This window comes from Daphnia carinata, chromosome 3 (genome assembly GCF_022539665.2).
Source record: "Daphnia carinata strain CSIRO-1 chromosome 3, CSIRO_AGI_Dcar_HiC_V3, whole genome shotgun sequence".
In the NCBI taxonomy this organism is placed as follows: domain Eukaryota; kingdom Metazoa; phylum Arthropoda; class Branchiopoda; order Diplostraca; family Daphniidae; genus Daphnia; species Daphnia carinata.
This window is the reverse complement of record NC_081333.1, coordinates 452,846-471,078: the sequence shown is the minus strand read 5'-3', so window position 1 is coordinate 471,078 and position 18,233 is coordinate 452,846. Positions and strand designations below refer to the sequence as shown.

The following is an 18,233-nucleotide window of genomic DNA, read 5'->3' as shown; positions in this document are numbered from 1 at the left end:
TCGAGGTTTTCCGTTCTGTTAACATTTGACTGTCCGATCACGAGCAACAATCATTGTTGCGTCAACGATGAAAACTTTTTAAAACTTGGGTAATATTCACTGACATTAATAAAACGCATCACAATTTGACCATTTATTCCTAAAATGACCAGACAAACATCACTACGTTCGACGCTTTCTACTTAACCGTCTAGTACTCAACGTGTCGTTCCTGCTGTGCTTAACAGGATTCGACTTATGTACAAAACGATCCGATGCCTCAAATGATTCTTTTTCACAATCTTTCTGGAACTGCCATTCTTTCTTCAATTCCTCCAACATTTTAGGTGTTAAAAGACCTTCGGAAAGCAAACGATCGGCTATTCGTCCATGTGATGACAGCGGGTTACCTCTGGCCATTGCATTGCGGTCATCTACAAGTTTCAGTAAAAAATTACAACATGGTTGTATAATAAAAGATAATGGGATCATCATTTTTTACGTGAATATGAGGGTTTCTTTGCAAAAAGGGCAGATCGGTTTTCTTCTGCCTCGACTGCTTGGCTAGTACCACTGCTGACTTTAGTTTCAGAATTGATCAAGAGCCGTGTAAGTTGAGCCACACCTGCTTGAATTAAACAGTCAAGTTCCTTTTGCATATCACGAACGAAACTGGCGTCCGGAAACAAGTCCTATTTAACAACAAAAAGAAATTTTAAAAAGAGGATTTTGCATTTTTAAACTAGAAACGATAAACTAACCTGGAAACGATAACTCAACCAGAGATAAAGATCAAGTACATCGAAGACCGATTCGAGGTGAACTAAATCTAACAGTGTGTTCGGACAAGCAAACGGTAAGCCGATCTGTCGACCCAACCAATCTGATAAACGTTGAAGTGTTATATACAACTATGATAATGTTTCAAGTATAAGATTATCTTACCAAATGAAAGAACTTCGTTTCTGCTATACTGACGTGCAAACTTCAAAAACATGGAGCAAACGAATGGTATTTTTCGATTGATTGGTGCACAGCAAAACACATAACGCGCTCGTAGAGGAAGAGGCACATGTTGAATCATGTCAGCTAAGAATTTGAAATCATCAATATTGCAAATGAAATAAAGGGAATCGTCAACCGTTGACAGATTCACAAATATATCTATCAAATTGGATAAGTTCGCATGCGGCAAATGATAGGCATAGAGCTCAATTTGCTCAGCTGTTGGATGCAACCCAACTTGGGTGATAGGCTCTGGGTGCTGAGATAACAGTCGCTTGAGAGTGGGTAAGTCTTCATTCTTCATTGTTGTAACATAACCAGTGGAAAACTGAGTCCCATAACGACCAGCTCTTCCCGCAATTTGTAAAGCTTGGGAGGTGGTGATTGTATCCATTTCCTTCTCTCCTTTTTCATTAACTGTAGGTTTGATCAGGGAATTGAATATGACGCGGCCAATATTTAAATTTAGTCCCATTCCGATTGCATCGGTCGCCACCAAGACTTTACAAGAATGATCAGGATCATTAAATTTCTTGGCTTGTGCCAATTTCGTTCCAGGGGGTAAACTCCCATATATGACAGCACATTCTTTTCCCATAGCTTCGATTTGTCGTGTAGCCCAGAATATATCTTGTTTGTTGAAACATACCAGACAGTCACCGGGTCTGATTTTCTCAAGAGTTCCAAGTGAAGACTCTTCTATTATTAGTTCAGTAAGACGTTTGTACCGACGCAGTTCAACTTCTTCACTGGCACTCAAGATAATCTCTTTTACAACATCAATCGCCGCAGCTTCACCGCAAACATGTACCTCCTCTGCAACAATGCCTAATAACGCTCTAGTCCATGCCCAACCTCGACTAGGGTCTTTCAGCATTTGAATTTCATCAATGACAGCTACCTTAGGAACCAAAACAATAGTTAAGTTCAACACCCAAATATAGTTATGCAAAGCACTTGAAAACATACCTCATATGGAGTGTTCACTGAGACCATTTCTACAGTGCATGACACATGGGAAGAAGGAGTTTTACTAATGTTGGCAAAGTTTCTTTCTTCTCCAGTAACTAAATCACAGGGAACACCACGATGATTGCTTTTATAAAAAACTTCAGATGCTAGCAATTTCAAAGGTCCACAATAAACCCCTGATTTTGAGCTAAAAAAACGTTCGAGTGCATGATAAGTTTTCCCACTGTTGGTTGGGCCAGAATGAAATACAATTTTTCTTGTCAATGCCCTTGCTTCTGGGTACCTGATAGAACAAACATTCTTGTCACGATTAATTTTTTGACAAAATAATTTCATAGTTACCAGTTTGCCGGAAGCCTAAGGTCAGAGATTTTCTTCAAGTCATCAAGGCATTCAAGATGAGGAAACACTTGTTTTGCATGCCGAATAAAGTATGGCAGCAAGCTGTCTAGATGACAAGCTCCTGCTATAATATCACTGAATGTGACATGTAAATCAACTGGTAACTTGTCTATTTCAAGACAGAACTTCCTAAAGCTGAGATATGTTTGATGGTAAATATAATCTGAAAATAGTTTTTAGGTTAGTTTTGATCAAGGAAAAAGAATAATGAAAAATCCTGTTCACACACTATCAATTCCATTCTCTATTGCAGCAGCTTTAATTTCTCTTCGTTGATAAAATTTTGACAACCATTTCATCACTTCTTCTTTATCTAGTTTTCCAGTTAATTCGGCTCCAACATTTAAATCGTCTGGTCCAGATTTTACAGGCTGCGGGACTATTAATTGTGAAAGTGTTGGCATCGTTTTTTTCTGTCTTATAATCCTATGGTAATTGGTATGGGAAAATACCCGTCTTCCAAAATACTTTGCGATTCCATTCATAAACATGGTGATTTAATGTAGGTAATTTGAATCTGAGACAACTTTTCAATCTCAGTTTGTAAACAAGCCGACTAAAACGGGCTTCGAACCATGCTTAGAAATAATGTTTGAATTTTCCGAAGGGAGTGTTTGAGTAAAATGTGGAATGAGTTGCTGCAGGGTAAAGTAGGTAAACGTGGGAATTCCCTGCGGTTCGCTTCTAATCATTCAGTCCATACTTCCTCGTAGTTGTAATGGGAATTCTTTGATTGAGATTTTCTGTTGGTTCTGCGTTGTTTCTCTTATTCTACGACCACCGCTGGGACACAGTCTAAGCTAGATCAACCACCGACTATACTTTTTTTATTCAGTTGATTTTTATTTGGGATTATAAAACCATGTTGTGAGCACTTTAGTAGTCGCACGATTCAAGGCTTATTTCATTTTCTTTTTTCCTCTATTAACTTCCAAAAAATGATCCTATGAAACGAAAGGATAAAGTAGCGATAAATCATAGTACTATCCACCACACATGGTGGTGGGCGTGACAAAATCATATTGGTTTTTCTAAACTGGTTCATGATCAACCATGGCTCTGATCACAGTACAGCGGACCTGATCGATCAGGGGAGAACAGGAAAAGCACTACAACGTGGAGGTATGTAAAGTGTGGAGTACGAGGTAGGCAAAGTGCGTAATTTCTGTGGCTATTACGCATGAACATGTAAAAGGGAATGAATCGAACAATCTTGTTTGGTAGGCCGCACGGTCCGCACGACGTTACACAATCAGTTTGGTTTTCAGCTTTGCCAGATTGAAATTTTCCCTCTTCTCGGTTTTAGTTGTATCGGTAGTTATATCAATGGTTATCTTATTGAACATTAGCTTTCACTCCTGATTGTCAACAACCGAAGTTTTGTACGTGTACTTAGTCCAAAACTACTTTAGATACATTTACGTATTTTTCGGTATTTTTTTCAAGTTATTATCCCAATGTCTAGACGATCAATATTCCATTGTTTAACTATAACAGATACGCTAGCAGTCGTTATAGTTTCAAATCCCTTGATCTGCTTGCGGGGATTTTTATTGAAAAACGAGTAAGTGCGCCTTCAGTTTGTACAAAAATTGGATGAAAACCTTATCACCTGTAGAAATGAGCGGAAACGGACTGATAGTTTAAAGTTCGAGGTATCAAATATATCTTAACGTGCAGAGCAAGAGTAGAATAATTGAAATTTGTAATGCCTTTTGGTACATGTGTATGCATGAATTTAAAATTTTCCGTTCACTTATCGTTTTTTAACGAAAAAGATCGTCCTGTTCCTTGTTTCCAGAAGGCAATAGTTTCGCGCAAGAGCCGCCATTGGAGCCACTAGTGTAACTATCGGAAAATAAAAAGTTCTTTGAATCCGGTGTTGCCGGTACCGGCAAATGCGATAGGGATCCGTCGGGCTATCTATATCTAGTAAGCTTCAAAGTGTGGGCAATGTCTGTGCGCCGTAGCTGCGGCAGTGAGCTGTGAGGAGTGACGGAATCCAAGAGAGAGTGTACATTAGTCTTGAGAAGCAGTTATGCTCTACATAGTCTCCCTTTTCAGAAATATTTGTGCCTCTTTTTTGGAAACAGTGAATACGGATTACTGAGCAGACAGCTTGATTTTTAAGGTGAGCCAATTCACGGTGATTGTTAGCGACAGCGAGTACACCACTATGTTCGTTGACAATCATTTAACTACTTTACCATATAAAGCTATATCTAAACTGCACACCTTTTCTCTCTCTCTTTCTCTCTCCCTCTCTCTCTATATTGTAAAGCAAGACAGGTTTTCTATCCTATAGAACGATTTTTTTGGAAAATTGTGTTGTTGACGATGCTGTAAAGAATACGAACCTGTATGATTCTAGCAGACTAATAACTAACACTTGAATCATCATATATTCTTTTCATTTTTAGTACATTCTTGTATTCACCTGTTTGCAGATACCTGTTGTAGATTTAATTAATTTTTTAAGACGCATTTTATTGAGAATTAAACATGGAATGCCTACCAATTGTTATTAGGCAAACAATGTCTTAAAAGTATAAAGTTAACTCTTAAAAATGTGATTTTGCTTTGAAACTAGATTTTCTATAAGACTAAGTGTTGCACCATGATTAGAAGTATGGATAGTAAATTTGCATTAGGTTGTGGCTTGAATTGCTAACATGTTGCATTCGATTAGTCGTTTGGCTTCACCAAGCGATTGTCAACGAACCGTTGACCTAAATAAAAGGGAGCAACAGGTGTGCCAACAGAGCAATGAGGATATTTCAGTTTAGTTTAGGAAGTGAAAAGTAAAAGGGAGGTACTGACAGTATACAACACGCTCAAAGGATTTTGAATCTCGATTGTTACTATTAATATAAAGTTAGAATTCACTGCGAATTTTTTGGGGGGAGGCTGTTCATTGAAGCGTCGAAGAAAACCTGCGTAAAACTCCTCTGGTTTACTTTGGGAAGCTGGCAGGGCGAGCGTGGGAAGGTTGCTGGCTCTTTCCCAATGGAATTCAAAGTCATTGGGGCGAACCAGGGCTGTTGGGAAGTCCCAACAGACATTTTTTCCGATCTGATCTATCAGGAACAAACTTGTAAATTCCGAATTCTTTTGAGCGGGAAAAAAGCTTGAAGTGTTCGTCTAAACATTGTTTGGTTGTAAAGTAGTTTTTCCTCTTATTCATCAACGTGTATGCCTGCAACCGTAGGGTGGTACTTATGCAACAACAGATTTCCTCCATTAAAATCATACTCGAAAGCAGGGAGAAAGTTGGAGTTTCTTATTCGTTTTTTTTAGCATGCTGTTGAGTTTTACGTAACAAAAATCAAATTGGTGTGCACGTTTCTGCTGTTCTGAGACTTCTGACCCGCCTTTCCTTAAAAAAAAAAATATGAATTCATTGTAAACTTGATCTCAGTTGGAATTGTTTTTATTCTATTATTTGTTTTTCTTTCCTTTTGCTTAGTATGGCGATGGAGAACGATCAGGATCTCCGTGATCGTATAAATTCTTTAGAAAAGAGGCTAGACGACCAAAATGATGAAATGGTGTGCCTGTAAGTTATTAATCATTTTACTATGAAATTGTGTCACCTTGTCTAAAAACTTGTTAATTTATCAAGTCGTTCCACTTTGGCTGACGCGTTGCGTCGAATTGGTGCAATTGAAACTCGGAGAGGTTAGTAAACATCCTGTATTTATGTCTAATTGCAAACAGGATGCATTTCACTTCAAAATCTCGTTTTTAACTGTTCTAGGTCCCAGCCCGTCCAAAGAACCAGTTCATCGTCGTTTGGCTCAAAGCGTGAGCTCATTGACAGACTGCAACACGCCTATCTCATCTCAAATACCACGAGACGTGTCACGACGTCAATCATCCTCTGCTAATGCGCCAATCGCACACAGCCGGAATTCGAATATGTCTCGGTCAAATGGGTCACTAGTGTCCGAATGCCCAAGCTCTAGCAGTGCGTCGCCTGCACCGTCACCGTCTCCGACATCACGGCCACAACATGGTATACTCTCCCGCTGAAAAACTTTGCGTCTTCATTCGTGACATAGACCCTACGTTTGTTTTCCGTTCATCAGTACAGTTCAACAGTTTGATTTCCGATATTGGGCACGGTAGAACCAGAACGCCTAATTCTTCTATGCGAACATCGTTTGTGTCAACACCGAATAGTTTGCAAACCGCTAAACGGTGGAGTTCAACCAGTGACTTTGTACCCACTAACGGTCTCATGTCAAGGTGATTTTTAAAATCTTCATTTATGTTGTCGTAGTCAAGCTTCTTTTAACCTAGTCTGAACCCTTTCCTTGTGATAGAAAATCAGATTCCAATTCGTTGCTTAACCTCAACGCAAAAAATCCTGTTGGAAACATGACGAGATATGGGTAAGTTGCTTCAAATTTTACAATTTCACGCGAAACCCGAAATTTTGTAGATTAACTAACAACTTAAAGCACTAAAACTTTGGACAACATGTTTTCCCTATCAAAGGTTTATCAAAATAAAACTCACTATCTCCAATTGTTTGTAGGACGCGCAGTGCCGTTTACAGCAGTGACGAAGGTTTCGTCAAGTTTCCCTTTAAAGGAAATTATTGCACACCATCCGTTTTATAGACTTCAACTTTTGCGATAACTTATTTGCTTATTGCTATACGTAGGTCGCAACATCAATCTTTACATTCCCAGCGCACAACGGGAAACATATTCGTCGTCGAAGACTTTGCCACTCCCGGATGCAAAACTAAAAATGGAATGGGTGTATCCTTTTTAAACGAAAACATAATTCCTACTGAATAATTAGCCTTTAAACTTAAACCATTATTTACATAACAATATCTTTCTTGTTATACCGTAATCACGCGATCCGATAAGAGTGTTATTATTTGAAGTTTAAGAAAACAAGCACATTTTATTCGCCTTGACTCTGATCGTTTTGAAGTTATGGATATCGCGGAAAGGACTGCCGATCAAATTTGTATCTTATTCCAACCGGCGAACTGGTCTACTGCATTGCGGCTATTGTCGTACTTTTCGACGCCGAAGAGCACGGTACTGAATTTTACAGCAATGTTACAGTGAATTTTTGTTTACATTATGTGTTAACTGCTGTTCAATTTCTAGGACAGCGATTTTATCTTGGCCATACTGGCGACGTGAAATGGTATTACCTTCACCTATATTTTTTTAATCTCATAAGAAAATCTGTAACTTTCGCTTCGGCCCTTTTTTGTCAATATTTTCTCTCCCTATGATTCAGCTTAGCTGTTCATCCCAACAAGTTATTGATTGCGTCCGGCCAAACAGCTGGTCGTGATCCTTACGAAGGCACGGTAGGTCTCCACGTCATCGTCAAATTACCTTTTTTGGAAATTCATTATCCTAGAACCATTTCATGTTCGGGTTGTTTTAGCCCCATGTTCGGATATGGAATTCAGTCAGCCTTCAAACCCTTTTTGTCCTTGGGCAAGGAGACTTTAGCAAAGCTGTTTCATGCGTTGCATTTTCAAAAGCGGTATATATTCTACGATTTCGTATTCAAAGTTAATACATGTATTAAATGATTTTACTTTTATAGGATGGTGGCAGCATGTTACTGATTATAGATGAGTCGCCAGACCAAACGTTATCCTTGTGGGAGTGGCAAAAGGGGGAAAGAGGGCAAAGGATTGCGGAAACAAGGGTATTGTTCATACTAGTTGAAATAATTTCGGCCATTGTCATATGCCCATTCATTGCTGATATCTTCTTTTTTTGTAACTTACGTCGTCATCATGCGTGTAGTGCTCTTCGGATTTGGTAGTGGCAGTTGAATGGAATCCCGTTCCGAGAGAACGTTTCGCCTTTGTTACTAGTGGAAAAGGACACGTGTGTTTCTGGTCCCTCGAAAATGGTACATTAGGCCGCAAGCTAGGCGTCTTCGAATCACGTGATAAGCCAAAATATATTACCTGCCTGGCATTCGCTGATAACGGAGACGTACGTACTAAAATTATCTATTTTTAGAATATCCATTGTTTTATTTCGAATTTCTTGTTTTTTCACTCTAGTGCATTACCGGCGATTCCAATGGATCTCTCATAATTTGGTTAAAAGGTAATATAAACACACATACAAAAACAAAATTATTTCCTACTTAGTTCGCTTCCTTTTCGCCCTTGCTTTAATAGAGTAAAGGGAAAATATTTTTACATATGCGTTCATGCCTTTGTGTTCTCTTTATTGTGTGACAATTAATATTCTTATCTATCTATTAATAATTCTTTCTAAACGATAACGTTTTCCTTCATTTAGGATCAAATGTGGTTCAGAAAACCATTCGTAACGCGCACGAAGGACCCGTTTTCTGCTTGCTTACCCTAAAAGACGGGCGGCTTGTCTCCGGAGGCGGTAAAGACGGTCAACTAGTTCTCTGGGATTTGCCATCGTATCGAAGGACGGGATACATTACAGAAGTAATACCCGCAATCTTTTTTTCTTTTTTTTTGACCTATCTTACCCTTCCCGTCTAGGCTTCTCATTACCTTTCGTCCGAATATTCGAAATTTCAGCGATTTCTTATTCGTTTTATTTTTCCCTACTTTTTACGAAATAAAATTTAGATTCCGGAGAAGTATGGAAATGTGCGCGTTGCCGTTCAAGGAAAAGGATCGCACATCTTAGTCGGCACGACGCGGAACTGCATATTGAGAGGCAGCTTTGACATACCATTTACACCTGTACGGTATCACCTGATAGAATCGCGAATAATGTTTGACATGAGGAGAGCCCTTATTAATAAAATATTACCCGCTGCTATTTACAGTTAATGGTTGGTCATACGGAGGAATCAACGGGCTTGTGCGTTCATCCCTCACAGTCACAGTTTTTGTCTTATGGCTACGATGGACGACTTCAGCTGTGGGACACCATGAGTCGTACCATAATTTGGGGCAAAGATATCGGAGACCCGATACAGTCAGCCTGTTTTTCGCCTGAAGGCCAAGTCCTTGTTATTGCCAGCACTTCTGGAAAATGGTTTGTCATGGATTCACAGACCCGAGATATCTATGCAACGCATATGGATGGCACTGAGCCAATTCAGGTAACTAATTTGATGTTACTTTTTTAAATTTTGTTAATCGTAATGCATGTTGTGTCCATTTAGGTAGCGAAATTTTCGCCAAATGGCAAGATGTTGGCCATAGGATCCAAAGATGCATCAATCTACATCTACCAAGTCTTGGATAAATATCGAAAATATTATAGAGTGGGAAAATGCGTGGTAATCCATGATTTAATACTTCGTAGTTTCTTTCCCTGCTGCCTTTCATACACCAGTGGATAATAAATATTTTAAAATTGCTGTGACAGGGCCACACGGGATTTGTCAGCCAAATGGATTGGGCCTGCGATAATTTACATCTTCAAACAAATTCTGGAGATTGTGAATTACTATATTGTAAGTAAAAATAGAAAGCGAGACATGAGGCTTCATATGATGACTATTATTGCAGGCCTAATCACTAATTTTATCTCATCGACAATCATTTTCTAGGGAATACAGGAGTTTGCCGTCAAATAACGCAACCGTCCAGTATGCGAGATATGGAGTGGGGCTCAGTTACGTGTCCAATTGGCCCCACCTCTTTCGGAGTTTTATCCGAAGGAAATGAGGGAACTGACGTCAATTCATGTTGCGCATCTCATTCCAGGAAACTTTTAGTCTCAGGAGATGATGGAGGTCGCCTTAAGTTATTCACGTATCCTTCATCTCAACCCAAAGTATAACCCAGTTTTTATCTTTTCTCCACCTTTTATTATGACATTGACAACGTTGCTTTCTTTTTTTTAAATTAACAGTCGCCTTGCCATTCCTACCAAGGACACAGCAACATTTCGTGCGTTTGTTTCTTATCAGATGATACACGAGTTTTGTCGGCTGGAGGCCGAGATTCATCAATAATTCAATGGACTGTAGAAAGTTCGTAGGGTCATCCTGGGTATGAAATTTGAACGTGAAGGTGAAATGGGAAGTTTATTGCCTTGCCACGTTTGTTGTGCTATATTTTTAACGTTAATTTACAGATCTTTTATTCTTGAAAGAAATAATATCCAATGCACTAATTTTGTAGCTGTATTTCATCATTATCGTGTATCATTCCGTTGCCTTTTCTTTCCAGCAACAAATCCACTAATGCCGAAGCGGAGTCGCCACTGTTGAGCACTGCTAATTTGAGAGCTTCTGCTAGTTCATTCGCATTAGGAGTGCTCCAGCGGTCGAGCGTGTGTTTCAGAATTTCACTGGAATAATCTCCTTGATTAGAGGCAGCTAAAAGAACTGGCATGAAACCATCAAGGGTCGATCCGTCGTATTGATTTGCTCCGTGTTCTAGAAGAACCTTGGTTATCATTGGGGACGAAGGATATTCATTGCCAGCTGCGTAATGAATAGGACACAATCCCACCGTGTTCACAGCGTTTGGATTTACTCCGTGTTTCAAAAGAACTTGCACTATTTCAGCAGCTCGGTCACCCTCATTCAAAGCTGCCCAGTGCAATGGTAATGATAGCTCTTTAATGACTCCGTACCGTTCCAGAAGAATTTGAGTCAGTTTAGGCCCGTTATCAGCAGTGCTTTGAATTATCTCGCCGAGCAGGGATGGGGCATATCTTCCAAGCTGGTCTAATATCGCCGACCATTCGCGTTCTGTTACAGTTTGCCACCAATCCAATGATTGCTTGATCTGTTTTTGAGGAATTGTTGTAATGGTCCAAATATTTCTCATTCCACAATCCGTCAACGAGTTCCTTTTCACAAAACAAACTGCTCCATTTTATTTGAGGTGATCTATATGCAGGTATATAGTTGAAGTTAATGAGAACCTTCCAACAAAGAAATCTGTTTCATGATATTTCGCTTAACAGATGGCGCTGGCGACGGTAAACAAACTAAAATAACTTTGATTGCATTTTATTCAGAAACTACACCACTAACGGAAAAACTAATGCGATATTTCTGAATCAGCGTTGAACGCTGATTATTCTGGCGAGTTCATCCAATTCCATGAAACTAATTTTTTTCGGATTTCGACAAGAGTGAGAAAGCCGTGGGAAAATTCCCACGGTAGTTTTCTTCGTTTATTTGAAAAACTATAAGGCCCATTGAAAAATAAACTAGATTTCCGTGTTTCCCATTCAATTCTGCATCGAAATCATGTATTTTAAGCCAAATTTAAAATTTGGCCAAAAGTGAAAAAGTAAGAAGGCTATATAGCCTTCTCGCTTTTTCAATTTTCGTCAAATCTTAGATTTCATTAAAATTACATTATTCCGATTCAAAATTGATCGCTGATCACGAAAATGTGGTATATTTTTATATTAGGCTTTTAGTTTTTGAATTAACCGTAAAAAACAGAAAGTCGGGCTTATATAGTCGGCCTTAAAATATTTTTCGGTCAGTTTATGTAGAGAATTAACTAGAAACGTGACCGTTAGATGGCGGTAGCAGTAAAAAAAAAAGGCCAATATTAATTATGGCAATCCGTTTTACATAAAAAAAAAAAAATGGCGGAAAAAAAAAATCGTACTTTTTTCTCTTTTTTCTACCCGTAGCCATCTATCAGTCGGTTTCGTTATTACAGGCATGTAAGCAATTTCAGTTAATTGTATCCCATTAGCAGTTAATTGAGTAGCGTGGCTGGAGAACAACGCGTGGCTGGAGGCAGACCTGCCGTAATCGCGATTGAAAATTAATCGCGATTGCGATTTCGATTAAAATTTTAATCGGCGATCAAATTATTTTAAAATAATCGAAATCGGCGATTAAAGTGGAAAAAAATTAATTTTTAATCGCGATTATTTTTCGATTATTTAGCGACATCTATGAACAATAACGACTTTAGATTGAGAATATTATGAAAACACTCAATCTTTGTCATTTTTGTAGCAGACGCTTTTTTTAAAATTTTCACTTGTTTAAAGTTTTTTTCAATTTAAACAATGGCATATTTTATTTTTTTGTGTGTAAAGATGGCGGTCAAAAATAAAAAAAAATCGCTAAAAAATTTAATCGCCGATCAAATTTTTTCAACAGACGAATGATTGCCGATCATTTTTTTGCGATTATCGACGGCTACCGATAATCGCTCAAGAAATAATCGGACGGCAAGTCTGGCTGGAGGATCAATTGAAAAATGGATAAGATAATAAAACAAAAAAATGGTAAGTATAAACATTATTATATTGGTTTTCAATTATTAATTATTGTTTATTAGATCAAATGATGAAGCTGCAGGCCCAATTATTGGAACAACACAAAATATTAGATAACAGCAAAGCTAAGGATGGTAAGGCCTAATATGTAATGATTCTATTTATTTGCTTTTATTCATTTGTGTTTTGTAGCTCAAATTTTGAGTCTACATGCTCAGTTACTGGAAAATAAACAAATTAGAATGGGACACTTTCCAAACAGTGAAGGAGGTTTTTCAAAACTCATCTCTAACTGAACGTGAGGATGAGTTGGCATTAGGCGAACACAGCCAGGTACCTAATCTTTTCAAATAAGAATTCAAAATAAGTATAGAATTAAAACAAACAATACTGTATTCTTTAATTAATCAGTCAAACAACTGACAGTGTGTTAAATTTAAATACTGTTAGTGCTGCACTAAAAGAATCGTTAGTAATAAGCTCATGCAGTGAAGGAACTGAACAATTGTGGGACCGTATTTGGGCTGAAAATGGGTGTGGTACAGAAACCCAGAAATGGCACAAGTTCAACATAAAACATGGATTAGGTACTTTTCGGTTTTTTGTCTATCGAAAAAGTATTTTTAATGCTATTATTTTGCATTCACAGAATTTTAGTGGGGGATCAAGTCAAGTCTGGAAGTGTTACAGGATGGAAGAGTGAGCCTACAGTTGAAAAACACTGAAAGTGCGTTGCCGTTAAGGTGTGAGGTAAAGTAATAGAGTATGCACATTGTCTAATGAGAAGTACCATCTTGTGTGAATGAATCCTGTATAACAGCAATCCTTTATAGTTCTGTCACAGCTAGAAGCCTCAAATAATTCTGCTTCTCTTGCTAAAGAACACCTTGTCCTTTACGTTCAGAGTGTTGGTGAAGCTGGGTACTTAAATGGCCCTAAAGATGTTTCATTTTGTTGGCATTGCAGAGATGAACATCATACATGGACTCTTTAGGTATGAAAGGATTTTCTTCAAAATTTTTTGAATTTATGACAAAGAATTTCTCCTGCTATTTGCCAACCATTTCTAATCTAAAAAAAAATTTTATCCAATTGGAAAGGATTTTCAGCATACTGGGAACACAACTATCAACAATGCAACATTCTAGGGGTGCTATTTTATCATTCCAGAGCCTTATACAATGATTTTCATCTGCAATTTGTATGTCCTTTCCCAAGCTTCTGCCAGAAGTTGAATCTATAAGTCATGTAAGTTCACATGAGCAACAATTGAGATGTTTAATGGTGTTGTTTTTCTTTTCTCAGCATAGGTTAATAGTAACATTGGATCTGAAAAGATTCTTGGTTGGGGCAAGACACTGAATAAATTGTAATGATTGAATGGATGACATGACATTTCAATACTTAATTTGGATTCCCCAGACGGTATCTTATATTTAAAAAAATGAAGTGCATATCTGGGCTCCCTTCCTTTCCGTAGCCCCGTTTCCCCTTGACTCTTAATAAGCCCGTAGGGGGTCATGCCCCTACTGTACGGTATATATAAAAATAACATATACCGAGGTTTGGAGGGCTCTGGCCGGAAAGGGGACGTGGGGGTGCCGCTTCGTCCGATGATGTGTTCACGGAGGGTGACGTGGTTGCCCACAAATCCGAACTAAAGGTTAATCGCTCCAGTAAAAATGTTCCAAATCTTCGGCTCTTCTTCCGGCTTCTCTTAGCCAATCACCGGGTAATCTCCCCGGTGGGTCAACAAGGCAGTGTCTCCCCCTGCCTGGGTTGACGGCAACTTTTGAAAGGGCTATTGTGCCTTTTTAAAGTTGCAAAAATAATTGTAATGTGCAAAGAATTGTCAATAATTTTTTTTTTATAAAATGTTTTTTGCAAAATTTGTTTCTTTCACTATCTGTGTTCGCTTTGTTCACATATTACATTTATCTATTTTTTTTATTTAGCTTGCTCAATTCATCTTTATTGTTTTTATCACCGTTGTATCGTTTATCTGTAAGTATTCAATTATTATTTATTACACTTTTTGAATTCTTGAACTTAGACAAGGAACAACGTGTAATACCTGGATATTTTCTGAAGTAATTTTGTATTTGTATATTGTTTTACTGGTATGGGAATCGATCCCCAGACATTCAGCGTGCAACGCCGATGCTCTAACATTGAGCCACGAGATATATATTAATTTTTTATTATCGCATATCATATATTATCGTCTAGGATGTTAATGCAGTCTTTCACAACTAAATGTTTATCTTTCTATTGCCTTCATGAGATCCATAGCTTTGTGGTAGAGCATTTAGCTGCGGTAACTGTTACCCTTGGTTCAATCCTTAGTGGATGTATTAAGATCTCTATCTAAATGTAGAAAAGAGTATTGCAGTATTGCATTTCAGTTTTATTCAAAGTGTAAATGCAAGTCCGCAAGTGACTAGAAAAAGCTAACATAACATTCATATGATTCATGGCTCATTGGTATAGCATCGGCGCGGTATGCCGAACATTCAGTGTTCGATTCCTGGATAATAATTGAATGATTACAGATGAACGATAAACCAGTGGAAACAATGCCTACCATTGAACGTGTCCCAATGCTTACCAACAAAGTATAAATAATAAACGTGAATGAGCAACTAAATAAAAAAAGGTGATAAAAATGAGATAACAAGACATAAAATTGAAAAAAAAACAAAGTTGATAAATGTAATGAATGAACACAGCGAACACAGACAATGAATGAAACAAATTTTAGAAAAAATATTTTATAAAAAAATTTTATTGACAATTCTCTGCATATCACAATTATTTTTGCAACTTTAAAAAGGCACAATAGCCCTTTCAAAAGTTGCCGTCAACCCAGGCAGGGGGAGACACTGCCTTGTTGACCCACCGGGGAGATTACCCGGTGATTGGCTAAGAGAAGCCGGAAGAAGAGCTGAAGATTTGGAACATTTTTACAGGAGCGATTAACCTTTAGTTCAGATTTGTGGACGGCCACGTCGCCCTCCGTGAACACATCATCGGACGAAGCGGCACCCCACGTCCCCTTTCCGGCCAGAGCCCTCCAAACCTCGGTATATGTTGTTTTTATATATACCGTACAGTAGGGGCATGACCCCCTACGGGCTTATTATAAGTCAAGGGGAAACGGGGCTTCAGAAAAGAAGGGAGCCCAGATATGCACTTCAATTTTTTAAATATAAGATACCGTCTCGGGAATCCAAATTAAGTATTGAAATGTCATGTCATCCATTCAATCATTACAATTTATTCAGTGTCTTGCCCCAACCAAGAATCTTTTCAGATCCAATGTTACTATTAACCTATGCTGAGAAAAGAAAAACAACACCATTAAGCATCTCAATTGTTGCTCATGTGACTTACATGACTTATAGATTCAACTTCTGGCAGAAGCTTGGGAAAGGCCATACAAATTGCAGATGAAAATCATTGTATAAGTCTCTTGAATGATAAAATAGCACCCCTAGAATGTTGCATTGTTGATAGTTGTGTTCCCAGTACATGAAAATCCTTTCCTATTGGATGAAATTTTTTTTATAGATTCGACATGGTTGGCAAAAAGCAGGAGAAATGCTTTGTCATAAATTCAAAAAATTTTCAAGAAAATTCCTTTCATACCTAAAAAGTCCATGTATGATGTTCATCGCTGCAATGCCAACGAAATGAAACATCTTGAGGGCCATTTAAGTACCCAGCTTCACCAACATTCTGAACGTAAAGGACAAGTTGTTCTTTAGCAAGAGAAGCAGAATTATTTGAGGCTTCAGGCTGTGACAGAACTATAAAGGATTGCTGTTACACAGGATTCATTCACACAAGATGGTACTTCTCATTAGACAATTTGCATACTCTATTACTTTACCTCATACCTTAATGGTAATGCACTTTCAGTGTTTTTCAACTGTAGGCTCACTCTTCCATCCTGTAACACTTCCAGACTTGACTTGATCCCCCACTAAAATTCTGTGAATGCAAAATAATAGCATTAAAAATACTTTTTCGATAGACAAAAAACCGAAAAGTACCTAATTCATGTTTTATGTTGAACTCATGCTATTTCTGGGTTTCTGTACCACACCCATTTTCAGCCCAAATACGGTCCCACAATTGTTCACTTCCTTCGCTGCATGGACTTATTACTAACAATTCTTTTAGTGCAGCACTAACAGAATTTAAATTTAACACACTGTCAGGTGGTAGACTGAATAACTAAACAATAAATAATTGTTTGTTAAAATTCTATACTTATTTTGAATTCTTATTTGAAAAGTTTAGGTACCTGACTGTGTTTGCCTAATGCCAATTCATCCTCATGTTCAGTTAGGGATGAGTTTGGAAAAACCTCTTTCACTGTTTGGAAACTGTTCCGTTCCAATTTGTTCTTTTCCCCTAGCTGAGCTTGTAGACTCAAAATTTGAGCTACAAAACACAAATGAATAAAAGCAAATAAATAGAATCATTACGTATTAGGCCTACCATCCTTAGCTTTGTTGTTATCTAATATTTTGTGTTGTTCCAATAACTGGGCCTACAGCTTCATAATTTGATCTAATAAACAATAATTAATAATTGAAAACCAATATAATAATGTTTATACTTACCATTTTTTTGTTGTATTATCTTATCCATTTTTCAATTGTTCCTCCAGCCACGCGTTATTCTCCATCCACGCTACTGAACTAACTGCGAATGGCATCCAATGGACTGAAATTGCCTACGCCAGTAATAACGAGTCTGAGCGGTAGATGGCTACGTAACGGAAAAAAAGAAAAAAGTGTGATTTTTTTTTTTTTTTGGCGAAATTTTTTTTTTTTTATGTAAAACGGATTGCCATAGTTAGAAGATATTTCATGTGAAAATTAACGGTAAGTTATCTACCTTCTTTTCGTGGTATGTAACAATGGTTTATTCGTCGTCGTTGGATCCTGTTTTGACCGTATCTCCACCTTTTCCCATAGCCGATCAACACGCATAGACTTTAATACCGTCGCCTTATTGAGGTACTACAGTTTGATCTGTTAGCTCATATTGTAATTTAATGTAAAGATTCCTGCTTAGATTGTCAATTGTTCATCATCATTTCTGCCGAAAAATCGCCGTTCCATGCACGTCATGTCTACTTACGGCATCTATCACGTAAGTTTAACTGAGCCGTATTAATAATGAATCACATCGGTATTCTGATATATGTACCTGCCTTTTACTTCCAAGAATTAGAAAACACAAATAAATTGCAGTGCCTAACCTGCTTATGAGATTATAGCCATATTCCTTTCAGTGTATATTCACGCTACCAAACTTTCAAAATGATTTCATACTAGATCGCTTGTAGAAACCTAACTTATGCAACAAGTTCAAGCAATATTCGATGGGCTGTTTAAATTGCCGAATGTTGGTTTAAATCACCATGACATCTCTGGCAATTATTTATGAACACCACCTTCCCATCACTCGTGCAATTAACGTTGAATTTATGCAGCGCCACCTTCCGAAGAACTGTAGAACTTAAGCAGCGCCACCTTCCGAGGAACCGTAGAACTTAAGCAACGCCTACCGAGGAATTTCTGCGACACACCGAGGAATTGCAGAATTACAACATTTAACGAATTATTCGCCTAACTTAAGCATCACTGTCTTTCGAAC

At 38.0% G+C, this 18,233-nt stretch overlaps 2 protein-coding genes across 5 annotated transcripts; one reads left to right on the top strand and one right to left on the bottom strand.

The window, feature by feature from the left end:
* Positions 1-118: 118 nt before the first annotated feature.
* On the bottom strand, positions 119-3,060 carry LOC130693058 (ATP-dependent RNA helicase SUV3 homolog, mitochondrial-like). 2 transcript variants are annotated; one of them, XM_057516180.2, is made up of 7 exons: positions 2,588-3,060; positions 2,299-2,521; positions 1,954-2,239; positions 925-1,885; positions 741-862; positions 482-671; positions 119-413 (listed from the first exon to the last, which is right to left on the bottom strand). In XM_057516180.2, the coding sequence occupies exons 1-7, from the start codon at positions 2,847-2,849 to the stop codon at positions 163-165; spliced, it is 2,295 nt and encodes a 764-aa protein (XP_057372163.1). In that variant the 5' UTR covers positions 2,850-3,060; the 3' UTR covers positions 119-162. The 2 variants fall into 2 exon arrangements, with proteins under 2 accessions (XP_057372163.1, XP_057372164.1); XM_057516181.2 differs by having other exon boundaries at positions 2,584-2,745.
* Positions 3,061-4,094: 1,034 nt separating this feature from the next.
* On the top strand, positions 4,095-10,498 carry LOC130693055 (echinoderm microtubule-associated protein-like 2). Of its 3 annotated transcripts, XM_059494610.1 has the most exons (22): positions 4,095-4,489; positions 5,825-5,914; positions 5,981-6,036; positions 6,116-6,373; positions 6,447-6,606; positions 6,684-6,752; positions 6,899-6,955; positions 7,029-7,127; positions 7,309-7,418; positions 7,491-7,530; positions 7,627-7,699; positions 7,780-7,881; positions 7,945-8,049; positions 8,151-8,345; positions 8,417-8,462; positions 8,661-8,821; positions 8,969-9,085; positions 9,172-9,450; positions 9,514-9,630; positions 9,720-9,807; positions 9,904-10,130; positions 10,209-10,498. In XM_059494610.1, exons 2-22 carry the CDS (start codon positions 5,826-5,828, stop codon positions 10,335-10,337), a joined length of 2,577 nt encoding a protein of 858 aa, XP_059350593.1. In that variant the 5' UTR covers positions 4,095-4,489; position 5,825; the 3' UTR covers positions 10,338-10,498. The 3 variants fall into 3 exon arrangements, with proteins under 3 accessions (XP_059350593.1, XP_059350594.1, XP_059350595.1); XM_059494611.1 differs by lacking the exon at positions 6,684-6,752; XM_059494612.1 differs by lacking the exons at positions 4,095-4,489; positions 5,825-5,914; positions 5,981-6,036 and having other exon boundaries at positions 6,232-6,373; positions 6,452-6,606.
* The last annotated feature ends 7,735 nt before the right edge of the window (positions 10,499-18,233 follow it).

Bases quoted from the DNA above. Each gene is read 5' to 3' on its own strand.
- LOC130693058 (XM_057516180.2), bottom strand. From the start codon at position 2,849: ATGTTTATGAATGGAATCGCAAAGTATTTTGGAAGACGGGTATTTTCC. The intron at 2,522-2,587 runs GTGTGTGAACAG...AACTATTTTCAG, and splicing joins AATAGAGAATGGAATTGATA to ATTATATTTACCATCAAACA. The intron at 672-740 runs GTTAGTTTATCG...GTTGTTAAATAG, and splicing joins GGTTGAGTTATCGTTTCCAG to GACTTGTTTCCGGACGCCAG.
- LOC130693055 (XM_059494610.1), top strand. From the start codon at position 5,826: ATGGCGATGGAGAACGATCAGGATCTCCGTGATCGTATAAATTCTTTA. The intron at 6,753-6,898 runs GTAAGTTGCTTC...AATTGTTTGTAG, and splicing joins GGAAACATGACGAGATATGG to GACGCGCAGTGCCGTTTACA. The intron at 7,700-7,779 runs GTAGGTCTCCAC...GGGTTGTTTTAG, and splicing joins GTGATCCTTACGAAGGCACG to CCCCATGTTCGGATATGGAA.